Source organism: Ischnura elegans, chromosome 4 (genome assembly GCF_921293095.1).
Source record: "Ischnura elegans chromosome 4, ioIscEleg1.1, whole genome shotgun sequence".
Taxonomy (NCBI): Eukaryota; Metazoa; Arthropoda; class Insecta; order Odonata; family Coenagrionidae; genus Ischnura; species Ischnura elegans.
In genome coordinates this window covers 80030848-80050238 of record NC_060249.1, presented here as the reverse complement: position 1 = coordinate 80050238, position 19391 = coordinate 80030848, and the positions used below count along the sequence as shown (strand labels likewise).

Sequence of the window (19391 nt, the reverse complement as noted above, 5' to 3'; positions counted from 1 at the left end):
GAAAACATGTTCATATGGGGTACTTATGTATTCCACTACTTTTGTAAAGAGTACCTATAGTGTAATTGTGTGTCAGTGGAATAAAGTTATATTATTGTTATTATTAAAAGTACCCTATAAATTGGCAATATTGGTGTATGAGTACCAGAAAAAGGGCTTGTGCAAATGAAGCTTATTCCCGTACGGAGGTTATGAGCCCCAATAGCGACTCCAATGAGATCCGTGGCGGATCCAGGATAGGGAAAAAGGGGGCCAAGTCAGGGGTAACCTCCCAGCAGTAGTGGGGGTCCGCACAAAATAACCATTCTATCTAGTGTAAATTGAATTCCCATATTAATTGGATAACCCCTTTCTGGATCTGCTGCTGGATTGTCATCTTCATCATCATCATCACTGGTCAACTATCCTAACATTGCTTGGCGGAGTTCCTCGCTCAATTCTCCTATATGCTAATCTTTTTACACCTACGTATTTCTTTTCTTACACATCTTTCTTTACATGTTCCATACATTTTGTTCGAGGTCTTCCTTTTCCGTTCTTGACATCCACTTGCCCCTCGACGATTGTCTTCATCAATCCATTATGTCTAAAAATGTGGCCTAAAAGTTTGTTCCGTCTTCTTACTAAGGTTTTCATGAGGCTTCTCTTCGCTACTACTCCTCTTAAGTCTTCCTCATTACTCACTCGGTCAATCCATTTGATCCTCAACATTCTTCTGTAGCACCACTGGATTTTAACGTACCAAAAGCGTGTCAAATAAGCTTTAAGTTTAGAGCTTATTTAAATTTAAATTCGTTAAAGTAGGTAAGTATATCGGAAAATATAACTAAATAATTTGCGCAAAGTGGCAACCCCAAAAATTTCGATTTTATCTAGTGTGTATTTCGACCAAATGGGGGGAGAGCTATAGTCCCCTGAGCACCCCCATAGATCCGCCACTAAATGAGATACAGGTATTTGTTTGACTGACCCTTTATTTGAGATTGATTCTATTTTGCCTCGAGTATTCTTTTAATGTGACAAGGAAGCGATGCAAATGAGACTTCGTTGACGTCTTTTATTCTCCGCGGATTTTTTATGCAGGAGCATGAATGCGGATGCGTTGCAAATGTGGATATTCCCCAGTGGATGAACGACGCCGCTTCTCTGCGGACCCCTGGTGAATAACCGTGACTCTGAGCGGTGTAGGAATTCCAAACCTTCGCTGCCTCGTCATGCGGCCCGAGGAAAATATAATGGAGATGCGTTGGTAAGAAGGAAAACAACCTCTATGCAGTATATATGTACAGTGAAACACACTTGGAAGCGCCATCACAACACGCCATCACCGAGAATGATTATTCATTTCGGTCAGAATGCGAGGCAACTCTCGCAGCTCCATATAAATGCATCTCTGAATGAAATATTTGTCGCAAATTTCCTCAAATCTATTGAAAATACGATGCGTTCACGCTTAGGGTCGTCATGAAACAAGACCCCCTTGTCTTGGATCTAAGAATGGCTGCGTGAGTTTTTCAAACTCAAGGTTTTCTCAACGAAATCGTGGAGAAATACCTCAGGTGTATCATTTTTGGATACCTACCTTTACTGTACATTAAATCAAGTCTAAATTAGATTACAGTGAATGCCCTCGATTTTTTTTTCTTAAATGCAGATATGAATGAACACTTTTTTTACTTGGAAAAGTTAAAATTGAAGCAAGGTATACGTAAGGCAAAGAAGGGGATCTTGAAGTTGCGGGATTGAAGTCATGGAATGCTAGGCCGAAAAAATATCTGAATGTAGCATTATCAACGTATTTAAAAAGCGATAACGAGCTATGGCAACGTAAAACAGTTACGTGGCCATTCAACTACATGCATGGAATCCGAAACTTCTCTGGACGTAAACCAGAAAGAAACGGACTTGACCATCGGTCAATCATGGAGAATAATGGAAATCGTTGCAAGTAAATGATCATGAAGAAAAATATCATGAGCGCTAAAGATGGTTATCTGGAGAAGAACTTAAACTGCATCCATATTGAACTCTGTCCGGAGCGAAATAATAGAAAACCTGTTCGGAACAATAATGGATGCCATAGAGAGAAAATGGCATGTCACTTAGAGTGGTATGTAGAATAATAGACGGCCTCAGCTGAATGATGAGGGCTAAGGAAAAGAATACAACAAGAATGCGATGGAATGTATAGTAAGAGCGATAATCCTGCCAAATCCTCAATAGTGAGAATGATGTCAGACGCAGAAGATGTAGAGGCTAGGCATAGTAGAGGGGATGAAAGAAATGGATAGAAAATAGTAGAAGATATAGTAATAAACGGCAACAGCCGTAACTCGCGCCATTTCCATTGATAAGATAAGATTCGCGATAGATGGCTCAGAAATGTGGACAATCCAATCGATAGAGTAGAGCCAAGAAATTAATATTGATATTTTCATGGGTAGAGTGGGAAAAGGTGTAATACAGTAGCGTAAATATGGGGGAATGAGGGAGATAGATCTTCCCTAAAGCATCAGAGAAAAAAAATTATACCTATTGTCTAGTTTTGACACGTAATAACTGCATCTGCTTAAAGTTATAGATGATGTAAAATTTATTTCCAGGTACGTCATTTTTCAAAAATTTTCCCCCGTTGCCAGGGGGAAATTTTTTGAAAATTCCTCTTAGGCCCCCATTACCTCCAATCCCCCACCAAAGCATATTCCTAGTTACGCCACTGGTGTGATACACTAGAAATAAATAAATGGACGAAAGACTGAAAATAATTGTCAGGTGTATCCAGAGGCGTACATAAAGAACATTGATTCTGGAATACTGTTTAATATTTACGGATGAACTTTGTGAAACCACGAAATAAGATATGAAAATTCACTTTTGACATTGCACACTATTATTTTATTCCCGACTGTGGCTTCGACGAGGCTATTTTGTTCTCAGGGTTACCATGGTGAGGAATAGAGTATTTACGTGGAATATCTACGCAAAGTGAATTTTCATTTCTTAGATTTTGCTACGGAAATCTTAAATAATTCATTTTTCCTCCCTCAATAGATATATTTTAGATTTAAATTTGGTTTGTTTTTTCTTGTAGCGAAACAGTTTAATCGATACTTTTACCTTAAAGATTTGGGCCAACTTTTCAAGTTTTAGGTTTAAATTCCGGTAAGATAAGTGTGATTTCCCCATCTCTGCTTGAGTCTATATTTTTTTGTCTCTTCTTCTATTGACCAAGTAAGGCTTTAAAAATGAAGGTTTACAGAATTGAATACTGGAGTATCCCATCCGGAATCGGTTCCGGTTCACATCCTGAATATCTTCTTGGATTTCGAAGAAATTAACCGTGCATTCTCTGATTGACGATGTAGGACTCATGCCTATATGTGTCAGCTAAAACGCGGAGTGTGACCCGATGGAGAATCAGAATTACCAACCTAAGAATTTCTTGCTGGGTCAGATATTGCTCTGTTTAAAATGAAACAACGGGCTGTAGCACAAAAACCAAAATTCAACCTACCAAAATATATTTCTCGTAGGAAGCAAACATGTGAACCGCATTTCAGAATGTGCTGATATCTGCCGCTATATCGTTCGAATTGTGCGGGAAACTTCAGATTTGGCTGCCATATCTTTCGGAGTTGGATTTCTGCCCACTCTTTTTCCATTACATACACACACTACTTTTATACTCACATCTATCTTAAGGCGGCCAAATGACCTTAGCTGTCAACTCCCTTCCCCTAATTGCTATTCCATTGTCCTTTCTCATTTATCATGGTTGGTATTAGCTGACAGATTCGAAGGGAGAGGATTTTCACCAAGAATGGTACTAAATATTTAATTTTCAGGCTCTGTGTTACAGTTAAAGCGTTGTTATCTACCTTTGTTCTGACCACGTTGTATCCTACTTAGTGTCAATAATCTCTTTGTAAATGCTGCAACCGTAAGGGTAGTTGAAGTTCGAGTGTCACTACCAGACCCATCTGTCTAAGCCGTTATTAAGTGTTGTTTACTCATTCAGTAGCGAGGCAGTTCCCTTCCCTGGATTACCTGCGATTTCCCATGACGTTGTAACAGTCAGAGAAGTGCTCCGTAAGGATTTTTCGGTAGGGTTTGCGGAGGATTGACCCGGACTTGAATTTAATTCTGTAACCCGCTAGTATGTTTTCCAGCGCTTACCCCTATGCTAGTAAGTGTAGACAAATAGAATTTCGAGAAGTAAATAATATTTGGCTGGGATGCTGTTGGTAGGGTTAAAACTGTACGGAGATTTATTCGGAACCTTGTAGGGTTCTATAGCGCTGAAGTTCGTAACAGGAAGAATTAATTCGCCATCAGAGGCCGTATTGTTACCTAGTTCAGCTACAATGACATTCCAGATGCGCTACTCCCCAAGATAAAGAAATGCGTCCCAGTTTTTCCTTGCCTCTCGTTTCGTGTGGCTATCGGGAACAGAGGCCGTCAGGAAATTGACACACTTCCGATACGGGTGTGATGTCGCCACGTCGACCTGCCATTTATCATATCTGAACCGGATTGGGGTACGGACTACGTAGTTGAGATTTCACGCGATAAGTCTGTCGTTGCCTTTCCGGAAAAATTTCGGTAGAGAATTTTTTTCTCATGAAATAACTTTTAGATTTCTCCCCGTTTAGGCCGCATGCGGCACAGTTCACGAGCTGACAAGATAGCCAAAATGTTGCTTCGAAGTTTCACTCGGTATTCCGTTGGTAACTTTGTCTTTTAATTTCTACCTTTATAGCGGTCATATATCAGGTATTAAATTTATTTCAATTCTAGTGAGACACAGAAACTATACAGTATTGATGTTTTTTCAATTTCCATGATTATTTTTTCATGATCTTTTAGTTATTATTATTTATTTTATTTATTATTTCACAGTAGAATAGCGCAGGCGAAGAGGGCTTTCTACAAAAAGAAGAATCTTCTTACAGCTGAAAATACCAGCATAGAAGTAAGGAAACAATTCATCAGATGCTACATATGGAGTATGTTTCTCTATGGAAGCGAGGCTTGGACGTTGACAGCAGCAGAGAAGTCAAGAGTAGAAGCATTCGAAATGTGGTGCTACCGAAGAATGATGAAGATAAAATGGATTGACCGTGTGAGTAACCAGGAAGTGCTAAGGAGAGTAGGAGAAAAGAGAAGCCTCCTAAAAACATTAAGCAGAAGAAGGGACAACTTAGTTGGCCACATTTTGAGGCACGATGGTCTGATGAAGACAATCGTTGAAGGACAAGTGGAAGGGAAAAAGGGCAAGGGACGGCCCCGAATGAACATGGAGGACATGTTATAAAGGATGTAAAAGAGAATAAATATGTAGCTATGAAGAGATTAGCGGATAGGAGAGAGAAATGGAGAGCTGCGTCAAACCAATCTTAGGATTGTTGACTAATGATGATGATTTATTATTATTACATATACTTTATTTTATTTCCTTAGTATATTCCTTTTGGTTAAGTTCAACAGATTCAGGCTTCAATTGGTGGAAGTTAGACATATTTAAATAAATAAAAGATCGTAGCACTTTTCCACAAAAATTTTTAATGCGTTTATATATTTAATTCGTTGTACGCATTAAAAATTCTTTTGGAAAAGTGCTTCGATCTTTTATTTATTCCTTTTGGTTATTTTCCTTTTGATATAAATGCTCGTTAGGTTGATATTGGGTGATTAATTTATTATTCTATCGCTTATTTTCTCTACAATTTACGAGCTTCTCATATATCGCTTCTTCAGAGCTTTAAGAATTTTGCATGAACAACATTGTTACGTTGAGACATCTTACGTCAGCAAAATTCCTGCAGTAGATACCACATAAGCAAAGTCGCATTAAAAAAACTTTGAATGACATTTCAGAAGTGTAGACTTACGTCACATAGAGGCAAAGGTTAAGGGCGTAGAGGAGCTATTCGATAAAATTTCGCAACCAAATGAATGATTATAATGTTTTTGCTGTCACCGAAATCGCTCTTCGTTATAACATTTCCACATGTCCACCTATAAGTAATAATGACTTGTGAAGATACTTGGTAGCGACCTTTTATTTATGTTCCATTGGAAACTCCGACGTCTTCAATCTGAATTCTCCACACAATGGGTCATCATGAGCTTGGAAGTCGGAGTTATTGCGTCTTCACTTGGCTGCATGTTGAAAGTGGAATTTTCACTTGTGAGAAAAATACGATGACTACTTTGTGGTGCATGGATGAGGTACTAGATAATTTACTTTTCTTGTTTTTTATTGAACTCTTATGTTTGTAATATATGATCTTCTGTCATCGTAACTGAATTATATACTAGCTGACGGATAGGCTAACGCAGTTTTTACTTGAATTGAGTAGAACCGCTTGATAGTCGGAGGATACGTGTTAGGCATAGATTACTAGGGCAGATATACCTTTCATAATGACATGGAAAGCACCATTTTCGAACCACAATTTTCATATTACATAGATAAATTATATAGATAGAGTATTAGTCAAGCGGATTGGTATAGGAATTCGTTTTTCTCATGAGCAATAAAGGACTCTATGGACTGTCTTAAATGTTTGGCCGAAGTCAAATCACCATGTCAAAGCTCAGCGTAAGTTTTTGGTACATATGCGAGTAAATGGCTTGTGTCCTTACACCTCCCACCACTCGCGTATTTAGGCGGCTTGGGCGGCATAATGTAGATACAGACTTAGGAAGTAGTTTAGAGATCATTACAGACTTAGGAAGCAGTCATCCATCCGAGTAAAACGGTATGGTATGTACTATATTCTTTAAAGGTATGATCTCTTCTCAGGATTCTTGTTTCTCTCGCGATTTTAAGTCACCAAAAACGTAGATCAGAATTGACCATTGAGCTTGGGAAATAACCAAGGAATTATGCAATTAAAACAGAATTAAATCAGTTAAAATACTCAAATGAGGTTAGAATTCTGACGCTGCAAGACGAAAAATTCAAGGTCGATTTCCTGTCTTTTTAGAACGAGTGAAATGAACGGCTGATCACTTTTAATAGTTTAACTGGTAACTTACAAATTCTGTTAGAAAGGGAATTTCTGCCACGACTGAGTTGAAATAACTTTTTATCGAGAGTATATATTCCGAGGTCAAGCTTCTTCCACAAGTGAGGAAAAAAAGTGAAAGTTTTCGCTTGTACACTGCTGGCGATGGGTGAGAGGCAGCAATTGGGAGAGGGAATAACTTCGATTTCCAATTCCTGAGAGGCATTAATTTTAAAACGCACAAAAAACTATGAGGTAAGTGGAAGCTAATTACTCATGCATGATTTCATAATGGAAAAATGTTCATTCTTTTACAAATCAATTTTTATGGGAACGATTCTGGATTTTTCATATTTTTATTTTCGATTAATTCAATAAATGTTTGAAAATTTTCTCCGTTTCTTTCACAAATCAAACGCCACAGTGAGTACTTAAAGCGTTAAAGATAATTCTGATTCAAAATTGCCTACGTCTGCATTGTGCTTTGAATACTACCAAAATGATTTCGACAAGGAGTGATTTGCCGAGAGAGAGAGAGAGAGGTCGTTAATTTCAACTATTTACATATTGGACGGCCTATGGACAGGAAACATGTAAATTAACTTTTACATACTACTAGTTTAGTTTGCGGTGTGCTCATCCTCACCTATCAGCACTTCGGGTTGGAACAATCGGAAGTGCAATGGAACGCGTCGTGTGCAAAGGAACTGATATTGAAAGAAACGCATGCAATTTTCCACGATTATGGACTTGTACTCCCGACCTTATAGGTTTCGATGTTACTACAGCATCTTCAAGGAACAAAATAGTTTATAATCAATTTGGAAAAATTCCGCTCCATCACGTGTAGTTCTTCTTATTTCAAGAGGACTTTTATTCGCTGAAAATTATTCGCGGGCGTTATACCGAATTCAGTAAAGGTTGACTTTGAATACCTGGAGTAATGAAAAATCAGTAAGTGGGGGAGGGTGGAGAGGTCAATGACCCACGGCAGGGATTTGTGTTTCGAGGAAGAAAGATAGAAAGAGGCGTGAGGAAAGTGGAATGAGTGAATGGGGGATGATCTGTATTATTTCAGAAACCACGTCAATGGTGTATGCATGAAAAGTTAGTGTAACTCACCTCTTAAAACAACTCGAATGGGAATCACTGCAGACATATCTCACTCACCTCCATTTCTTGTAAAATCTTGGAACATATTATTTTCAGTTCGATAATGGGTCATGTGGGTAGCCAAAAGCTGTTAGCAAAAGATCGGCACGGATTCAGAACAGGGAGGTCTTGTGGAACCCAGCTAACTCTCTTCGTTCATGATATCTTAACCGCGGGTGACGTACATGTTCAAGTTGACGCTATATTTCTAGACTTCAGGGTGGCATTCGATAAGGTTCCGCATTCTAAGCTGATTCCAGAGCTACAAACATATAGTGTAGATTACCACGTAATAGGTTGGATCATGGTTATTTTTAAACAATCGCGAGGATCGAGTCATTTCGGATGGAATTTGCTTGGATACCGAGCAAGTTACCTCAGGTAGGTAGCCTGAGGATGAGTTACAGGTAGCCCAAGGATGAGTTACAGGTCCTCTTTTTTTCCTTCTTTACATTAATGGAATTACCACCGCGATCACGATCAAAATCCACCTCTTCCTAAATTATGTAGTTGCGTTCACAGAGGTTTATGGCCATTACGATAGATTAAATAGGAGATAAAGAAGGATATACGTACTATCTCGTAGTATGTCATTCTTTTCCGTACCATCAGGGGTAGCAACGGTATCTCGATTAATAACATCAAAGTCGTCAATTGCAAGGACGACTTATTGCATTTTCCAATGTTCTTACCTTGCATAGATTTACTGCAGGGGTTACTAACTGCTGGCAAGTTTTGCCTTTGCAAAATTTTTTACCTATTTTTTTTTCATACACATAATAATTTAAGACTGGGTGGTGTGCATGTGGGGATCCTCTTGAATGCTGGTGGTTGGGCATCCCCTGCCAAACACAATATAGATTGCTCGCAGTGTATTATGTAGATGCGTTCGGTGGAAGAAAGAGAGAAATGTGAAGTGGTATGGGTGGATGAAGGAAGAGGTGTGTTACGACGACCGTGGAAGAGGAGGAGAGATGCAGCCGGGAAAGGGGAGGAGAAGTTGAGGGACAGCGGATGGTGGCGGGGGGAAAAGAATTGCGATTTGGAATTCCCCAGTCTGCCCTCTCACTCCTTGAAGGCCCCGCTCGTCTCCTCCCCACTCCCCTCGACGGCACTTGGGGAGCGAGAAAAAGGGGCCGATCAGTGAGCCTCTAGAAACTGCAGGCGAAGGTCTACCACGGCTCTTCAAACATCACCAACCATCAGGGTCCATTCGCGCTCACCCTCCTATCTTTAGAGACTCCCTATCACCTCCTTTGGTGCTACAATCCATGTAGAACCCTGGCCTACTATTCCTCCGTGTCCTTCTTTCTCCACCTCCGCACCCCCAGCTTCCTCAAATCCTCTTCCACATTCTCATCCGTGGGTCTTCCTCTATTTCTTCTTCCCTCTGGTTAGAGGTTGGTCTAGAGATCCCCTCCCCTGTTGGCATACCAATAGAGTGCCTTAATTCTTCTCTCTGCAAACGCCCCACTCGCGTGCGCGCGTGGAAGTTCTCCGGCGCGTTTTTCGGCCGTGGGCGTGTCCTTGTTTGTTTTGCTGAAGGTTCGAGGAGAAAGGGGTCGCGTCGAGTCGCCGTTCGACGGAACAGTATCGCGGAGATTATATGAGGAGGAGGTGGAGTCGTCACTTGACTCCTCTCTGCCCCCGTTAAAAGCTCGCGAGCGGCGTTCGTCCTCTTGCTGTGCTGAGGTTCCGCCATAGTTGGAAGAGTGGTGACGGTGGTGCACTTTGGAGTGCTGGCTGTGGTGTTGTGGGCGCTTGAGAGCGGCGGAGAGGCACCAATGCCGTCAAAAGTGTCGGTCGATTGCAGTGGTGACAAGGCCGAGCTGTTGGAAGCAGGTAAGCGGTGAGGTGAATACTCGATTCTCCTTTGCGTATGTGCCCTCTGGATTGTTTTGTGCTCTTCATTGTGCGTCCTTGTCACTCGTCGGAATCACCACTCGGGACAGATTTTTCGTGTTCTTTTTATGTGTTCTAAGTTCGTCTTAGTGCTCTTGAGGTTTTCCCCGATGCCGCGAGGGAATTGACAAGACACTGCTTGTCGAAGCACCTGGTAGGCCTGTTGCTAAAAATTTCAGGTTTTTATGTTATTTTAAGCTTATTTTGTTCTTCATTCCGCGTCCTTGCCATTCGTCGACACCACCACTTGTAAAAATGGATATTCTCTTTTGCTTGGCTCTGCTTTTTCCGTAAGTGTTTTTGTTTACTCCAAAATTTGCTCAGTAATAACCATGTAATCTGTGAGACTGTTCTTTGCGGCAACGAGTAGGCATGTGTTCGAAAATTTTGTATTTTGTGTTATTTGAAATGGCGTTATTCGAAGTTTTTTTTAGTTATTGCCAATGTTCTTCGTCAACGCTCGTGAATACAGTGTCCTTCACTCGGTTTTGTTTATCCCATTGTAGTGTTTAGAATATGTTCCGAACAAATCTGAATAGTGCGTTGCGTTCTTCCTCCGATTCAGTGCATAAATTAACATACTGATCGTCGAGGTTCGGGATAGACCCGTAGCTATTAAGTTCTACATCTACATTTACCCTGAAAACCAGCTACAGACGTGTATGGCAGGGGTGAACTATCACCAACATGCGCCAAAGGATTAAAATTTACCTTCACGTACATCCACTACTCAACATTTCCGCTATATGTTTCACATTAGAAATGGGATTAATCTATATCCTTATGAAGGAAATCTGACTTTGGAGCTCGAAAATGAAAATATCGCTTTTAGAAATGATAGAAAAATTCAGAAACATGCATTAAGGAATACATTTGCTTGTAAGCTACACTTTAAGTCAACTAACCTTTTTCTAAGTCCCTTTTTTAGATTTATTTTATCGGCCAAATGACTTGCAGGTAGGGGATAGTGAACCATCTTTGGGATAGGGTTAATTTAGGAATCTGATTGAGTTTATTTTTGAGTTGATTTTGGAATTTGAATGAGATTGAGGAATTTCCAACTACATCTAAATAATCATGCAAGCCACCTCAAAAGTGCATTACCCTACTCATTTCTTCGAAAACACCTTCATATAGTGTAGAGTTGGACTATGTTCATAAAGGTAGATATTCGGATGCCTTTAATTTTTTTCGCCAGCGACATTTCCAGTCACGTCTGCAACAATATAGACTTTTCCATCAGGAATACTTCCTGGAAAGATATATTTCAGTGTATTTTTTCTTATAGAGATTATTTCCGATGCCAAGAAGAAAAAAGGATTTGTCTCCATTTTCTACAACCGTAACTTAGTTTGGAACTTCCTCAAATTTGGAATTGGTCGAAAGGTATTCTTAGAAAAAAATCCCTCGTTGAGGCCTTTTTACACGATATATTAACACGCACGAGTCTGGTTGCAGGAATGGTTCTGGTGGAACAGAATATGCACGAATGCATGAACCAAATTACTAGAATAGGTTCTACTTTCTGTACATGCGTTCGCACAAATTTGGTGGTTACGCGGTGCATTTTGGTGTTCATTCTCGCGTTCATACATGCAGAAATCAACTTGTAAAAGCTGATGTACCGTGTAAACAGGTTACATTATGTATATCTGAAATTTTTGGTCTCCGTTCTTTTTTTTCTTACTTCTCGTATTTGCACGATGTTACGTACTATCGTCGCTGGTTTTATCGCGGTGGGAGAATGCAACTGTTGGTATCTTTCGCTCGTTCCGGGGGTAAAACCCAAAGACATTAGCTTGAACATCATAGCTAGACGCCTCGGGTGCTTCTCCACCCTTTCGAACGCAAGCTTGATTGAGGTCAGTGCTAATATGATATCGTGCATTACTACTTCGAGGTAATAAGCTCTTTTTTCATCGCCTCAAATGGATAGCGGAGAAATTCGATCAGTTGAATTGTGCGCTAGTGATAAACTTTAGAGTGTGTTTGAAAAAATAAAATGACTCGTATTTCTCCGTTTTTCGATCTGTCGTCTACTAAACGAACTATTTGCGACGAAAAAGTTACGACCACTTGCACTTTCGGAGGAAAGTGGAAGACGCCACGAACTAATGCCAAGCTTGATGCCGCTTCTGCGCTACTCCTCGACCTATTGCATGCAGTTCGTTGTTGTTTACACCCCCGCGATTGATTCCTTCCCTCAAGTAATAGTTCTCCTTGAACGAGTACATGGCCTAGAACTCTAATGACGTCACCAACTCATGTAAAGTGGTTGACCTTTAATTTTGCCGTTTTTTTTATTTTTAAATTATGAGATAATACCTGAATGATATATATTCACTTTTCGTCGTAACTTACTCCCATCCATCCACCGATTATTTTAATGAATAGCAACTTGAAGTCTGAGTGAACGAGCTCGTTACTGATATCCCCAAGCTCGTGTTACCCGGTTGTGGTTACCAATGTCTCTAAGTTCTTTTTCATGATGCCCTTGCAATTATTTTCTGTATTCTCCGCGACCGAACGCCATATTTTATCGCATGTTGACGTAATTTTCCCGCACTGGTTACATTTTTGTGGTCAGTGGGCACACATTCTAGAATTTCTCTGAATTCGTTGTGGAGGAAGTATTACTGAGAGTTTGAAACTTCAAGGCGAACGGGAAAGGATTTTCCTATTCTTCTGATGTTGTGTATCAGATATCTTCCTCATCTTTGCGGGCTTTACGTCCTTTACAGCGTGAAAACCTTTTCCGGTTCGACCACAGGGGATCCGGATTGAGTAATCATGTTCGAAGAACTTTCTTTGTTTTTCCCCAGGTAAACAAATAGCTAGCTAGCGTGGTATGTTTTTCCATCTCAGCATTTGAGTGTTACGTTTTAGTCTCGTGCTGCGAGTCCTATTAATGCCTTTGTGTGTTACACGGCATTGGACAGCTGATTATTTTGATCCCGAGGCAATTCCTCGGTGTCATTGCCCCAACGGAATGTTTAGTTTTCGTTATGTAACTGACCTGAGGACCTTCGCCGATATTTTAGTGGTTAGAGTTGCTTTCACCAAGTTTCATGTCACGCTATTTTTCTCTAAGCTCGCACGTAGATGCTAGTCTGATCAGGTCATTGGTTATTTATGTTCTTATTATTTTCAGGTGCTTCACCTTTTTCCTGTCGGAATTGTTTCCCAACTAGACATCATTTATTTTTCTCTTGAAATTGCCTCCTAGCCACACTACCTTTGCTTCCTATTCCCCATTTTCAAGATGACAATATTTTTATAATTTCGGAGAATATTTTTCCGTCCGTAGTTGTTATATACGATAGAGGACTACTAATAATAGGGTGGTTTCCTATTATTTTTTATTGCCTAAATCGAAAGACTATTACTCCTGGAGTACGTATTTCACGCTTTTAGATTTTTAAATATAAAGACGATATCTATTTTTCGCGATTAAATGAAAAGTGAAAATTTTCAAGCGCGCGAAAACGCGACGTCTAAGTATGAATGCCGGGAAAACTCCGTGTGAAGTCGTTCTGGTTCCCGCTGCCGCAAGTGAGGTGACATTGGGGCGAGGCTTTGAGCGCTGATACGACGCAGGATGCTAGCAGGTAGCCGAGAACCCTCCTAGCTGGTAGCACTTGGCTTAATTAAGGATTATTAATACCTTATCAAACGAAGAAAACTTTCCGACCTTAGGCAGTTTTAATAGGTGATTATTAAGACATGTTTCCCTGAGCTCTGTGCTTCATGCATGCATTGGTAATCTCAGACGATGTAAAACTCCTATCTACTCGTATAGAAACTAGGTCCCTGTGACGTCACGTGGAGTGGCATCGCATGGGCGCCAATCTGGCCTTTACAAATGAGGTTAAAAATGACCATTGCCATTCGTCTAAACCGGTATTTCTAAAACCAAAGAATTTATTTGTTATGAATACACTAATGGTGGGTAATGAATCGTAATCAATGCCTTTCGTTTTCTTTGATGAGGGAAACTACCCTATTGAAGGTCATAAGCTTTGAATAAGATGAAGATTACTGAAAAGCTATTTGAAAAATTCAGGCTCCCTTAACTTAATTTTTAGTTATCGCCATTACTATTAGTAGGTATTTCTGTGGTTCTGGCCACCCTCTCTAACGTAATATTTCATTGACCGAATGCTGATAATATTCTTCTTACTGGAAAATGAAGTCGCACATTGTATAAGGACGAATCTCCATGAAGAGGTATAATTTCATGAAAGAAAATAAATAACTGAAATTCGATAAAATTATCTCGCTTAAGCCTCCACTTTTTGGTATTAGTTTAATATATTTCATATTATCAGGTGCTGATTAAGGCTTCCGTAATCTCCGTTATTTATGGTGATTGCTTGAGGAGAGGATGTTCAAGTCATTTAGGTAAAAATTGCTCATTAATACTCATCAAATGTGTGAAAACACTAATTGGAGTTAGTGGGGCTTGAGTGGTTTTGAAGAGGTTCACTCAATAGAGTTAATGCAACCAGCGAAATTTAACGCAATTAGTCCGTACAAGGAATCAGTGGAAATCACCTGCGACGTATTGAAAGACAATTATTACGAGCGAAAGCGTAAATTTAACTTGCTGATGAAAAATGGCATGTACTTCTAGGAGAGCATGTATGTTGTTCTTACTAAAAATAGGTAGATACATATTATGTATGTGTAACTCGTACTCAATTCGTTATCCGCTCACAGGACTGCTGCATGAGATTGAAACTAGAGTCGTTCGCATACCTTATGAGCTCTTGACCCAGACGTTAATGGAGTACATCCTGATTGCTTTCTTGTACGAGGCATAATTATATAATGGTATTATAGGAAATCATTCTAGAAACCGTTTTATTTAGGTATCAAATGGCGTCGGTTGATAAGCAATTGGGAAATACGATGAGGATGAATTTTATGCGCCAAAATGAATTACATAACAATAAATGAAAGGAATGAGTTAAACCTTTCATATTGACGATAAATCGTCTACATCCTCTGCCGTGTTCCACTCTTTCAAGAGCGCGAGCAGATTTTACTCATGGCTAAGATGATGCGTTGTGTTATTTTTTTACAAATTATAGATTAGGTACGTGATTGTCGTAAAGCTAGGTTTACACCTGCGAGAAAAGTTGCGACATAAGTTGCGCGAGTGGTGTCGCATAGTGTAAACTCACAGATGCAATTTTTCCCGAGAGTTGGACGCGAGTTATTTTGCGAGTTCTCGCGCGAGCCAGTGTCACTGTTGGTTGCGACAGTTGGTATGAAATCCGTTTACATGTGACAGCATTCGGTGCAATTTCAACTCGCGGAAGTGGTCCCTCCCGTACCGTGGTCAGTAGCTTTTTACAATGTCACGAAGTAGACGTGCGCAAACTGCCGCTACAATAGTGTTACTTGATTATTGGCATAGAGTACATAAACAGAAAAAAAGGAAGAGGAGTATCTGGGTTAAGGAATGGATTGATAGAAGGCAACATTTGAGAGCTTTCACGACTTAATGTAAAGGAGTTACAAATAGAGGACTCTCAACAGTTTAGGAATTTCATGAGGATGTCTGCTACAGAGCTGGAGAATCTGCTCTACTTTGTTGGGCCATAAGTCCAAAAACAGGACATGGTTTTGAGGGAATCGATATCAGCGAGTCAGCGGCTGATAGTTATAACACCACGTTTTCTTGCCTCTGATAAGTATAATCGTTTTTATTCGTTATATTGGCCTGTTTACGTATGTGTGAATATCCACAGTAACCAAACGGATGACACAGTGGTTCCAATTGCGAATCTAGCGGGACAAAATTATTTTTCTCAAAAAACTTACATATTTTGACGTGAAAACATTCAGAAATGCCAAATTATGGACAAAAACACAAAATAACACTATCACAGGTCTTTTCAAGGTGATTTTTATGAAAAAATTAATTTAATTTGCAAAATAATTTCATGTTACTTAACACTTGAGAAATATGAAGAAAATCATAAAAAAATTGTATAGTAATGCGCTTTTCTTAATTTAATGAACTAATTACGTTAAATATATGCTCTTAAACACAGGATTTAAACGTAAAATCGTTTTTCACAGAAAATGAACTGCGGAACGTTTGTCACCTTCATCATTATTACTTTCCCAACTCTCTTCATCTCCGACATTTACCGACTCCACGTCCTCCATCTCTTTAACATTACTCATTTCATTAGGCGCAGGTAATATTGGTTCCCTAAGAAGCTGCCTGGCATCCATCGAGAGGGAATAACAATGCCTTGGGTGCAACGAACTAATACTGGAAACATAAGGTCAGATGTGACTAATAGTAGGTTAAAAACATCTCTCATGGTGTCCTTTCTTGAGTATTTTAGCACGTGATTTTCTTTGAATTTCCGAATATGCTTATTCCTTGCTTCTTGGGCCTCTTCGGAAAGCAATGGAATGGGGGCAATCAATCACTTTTGTCCCATGAATTATATTTTAAGTACCGTGAAAGGAATGTAATACCATGAGTTTGACGCATGTACATTTCTTCTGTTTTTAAGCATACTTCTCAAATTCACTTGTACATACTTATGGAGAAACCACGGGAAAGTGCGCTAAATATTGTTCCAAACCAATGAAATAATTCCACCTCTACTCAACTAATGCCTGATGAAATGTCAGGATTCTTTTTACGTCAAAATTCTGATACTTTGTACAATTTCTTCCCGTTTATTTCGATGACCAAGGGTATCAGTGGAGATATCTGTGCCTTTATCTTTTGCACTTCTTTCTCAGTTACCTAATAACTTTCATCTTCCAGAAATAATTTAATGGGTCTACAATACCTGATCGAAGACGGCCTGATATTCTGCCATGAGATGTTTTTATCATTAGATTTTAGCGGATGAGGTAACATAGAAATGGAAAACATATAGGAATCATCCACTGAATCTGATTCCTTCCGAAATACAAATCTCAGCTTATACTGCTTGTGGCCACTACTTCCATGCTAACTCCACTTTGATATCATCGTGTATTTGAATTCATTACCAGACCGAAGGAAGTTATGAATGTTCAATTATAATTTTCTTCAAATTTTATAAGAATAGCTAATACTAGGAAAGTAGTAAAATTGTCCATCCCAATCTACTTGAGAGAAAATTTGTGCCAATTGTTTGGCGCTGTACTATCTATGCACTGTCTTCGTCATACAATCTATATTTTTTAGGTGAATCTTATCATTCTCTGATGTATTTATTCTTTTTGCTAATGTCACGCAAAGATTCCTGATTTTTCACTCGGTTTCTGTAATCTTTCAGGGTCACATTCCACAATATTTCGCTTTCTTCATATAACGTAATAAGTTTTTTTGTCTCCAAGTCCGACCATATGTAACTACTTTACTTAAGGGGATTTTCCATCCTTTTCCCTTCATCCATCAACAAAACAACATGACACAAAAAAACAAACAAAAAACAACAAATTACAGGAGACTCGAGAGACAACACAACTACCCTTCAGCCCAACTTCCGCAAAAGTGTCGGGAAATATCTCCCGCGGTTTGATCAGGCGACAGTGCGAGCGCGAGAAATTGCTAGAGCTAAGTTTCATGTTTAGACCTGCGAGTCGAAGTGTCAGACACTCCGCCGCCCAGCTCGCGACACTGCTCGCCGACCCGTTTACACTTGCAATTTTGACTGTCTGACAGTAAACTCGCGCAATTTCTCGCAGGTGTAAACCTAGCTTAAGGTAATTTATGTTTAGCAGCATTCCGCTTCTTCTCGATCCAGTTTTCCTCGCTATAATCCGAAATATCAACCCATTTTAACGATTCGGGTCACGTAAAGGCAAGATGAATAGCTACGAAAAAGAAGTCTTCCTTATTCTTCCATTATCCCATACTTAAAATTAAATACAACGAAAGCTACCTCCAATTTTGTTGAGTAGGTGACGTCATTGCGGTTCCGGTTAATTAACTCGCTCAGCATAATAACTCAGCGAGGGACTGAAATGGTCTACAATGGACCACGCGAGACCGAGGAGTAGCTGAGAAGCGTTGAGCAGGAGCGCGTGACGCCATATATTTTTCTGCTAAAAGGTTAAGGGCATAAATTTTTCGCCGCGAATAGAGTAGACGAAGGTTTGGAAAACGGAAAATACGAGTCTCTTCGTTTTTCAAACTATCTCAGTTGGCAATGAAAGAAAATTGGTGAACGAACGATATCTGAAGCGTTTCGAACATAATCCCAGTGATCCGAGACCCTCTTGGAAATGCAAATTTTAGCATGTTACGGTTAAAATCGTTAAAATTCTCGTCCCCCCACCCTCCAACCCGCCACATGCCTTCAGCTGCCCCGTGAAGATTTAGACAATGAGTAACCGTACACCATATGGTTGCGAAGCAATCGCCGGGTGAACTGCCCTATAGCGTATTGAGCACCGTCGTGATCGTCCCTTCAGAGTGGCGGACCTTTCAATGCTCCGGACGTGCTCCGAGTCATACTCGTATGGACGCTGGTCGGCGTCGCGGTGGGTGACGAGTCATCCTCAGAGCCGAGAACACATGCTCCACGCGACTACCATGATTCATGCTCCTTACTGGAGGGACTCCATCGTTGCCTGAGACAATTGCGAAGGTTAATATCTAGATCTTAGTGGTTACTACGCAATCCACAAATGTGTTATTTGGCAGGGGATGATCTGAGTCTACATACAGGGTGGCTGGTAGATAAGTAGGCAATGAAAAATACGAATAAATTCTATAGTAACAGCAATAATAAAGTGATATTAATTTAATACCTACAGTATTATATAAGCAGTGGCGCCGACTCGTTGGGGCATGAGGGGGCCCGAGCCCCCTCAAAAATTCGTTATGGGTGTGAGAAAAAAATTTATCAGGCTTGTCGATTTTCCTCGGAGTGTCCAGATATCGAGATTCGAGTTATCAGGGTTCTAATGTTGATCATATGGTTCTTCTAAAACTTAAACGCTTAAAAAACTTAAAAGTCACTACTTATAAAATTTCCCGGGGCAAGATCCCCGGTTTGGGCCCCCCAATATTTTTTGTAAGTCGGTATCCCTGTACCTAAAAATCTTCATGTATACTTTAAAAGTCAATTTAAGCACCTGTGGCATCGGCCAATCTCATGCAGCCTGTTATACATTTCATAATACCTAGTTATTATCAGCCACCCTGTAGTACCCTGCAATCCAACCCGGGAATGACCAATCACCAGCATACAGCATTCAATACGCCACATGCGTTCTTCACGTTGTCAAAAAATATGATAATGAAAACAATACGTACCCATGTATGCAGTTGGTGTGAGTTCCCGCCAAAAATAC

At 39.9% G+C, this 19391-nt stretch overlaps 1 protein-coding gene across 2 annotated transcripts in view; it reads left to right on the top strand.

The window, feature by feature from the left end:
• Positions 1-9321: 9321 nt before the first annotated feature.
• The window catches only part of LOC124157695 (NF-kappa-B inhibitor cactus-like), a 31577-nt gene continuing 21507 nt past the window's right edge, over positions 9322-19391 (top strand). Inside the window, exon 1 of one of the 2 annotated variants that reach the window (XM_046532646.1) lies at positions 9322-10007. In XM_046532646.1, the coding sequence (XP_046388602.1) occupies positions 9950-10007 (58 nt within the window). In that variant the 5' untranslated portion in view covers positions 9322-9949. The remainder of the gene's footprint in view (positions 10008-19391) is intronic. The other variant, XM_046532645.1, reaches the window with a different exon arrangement.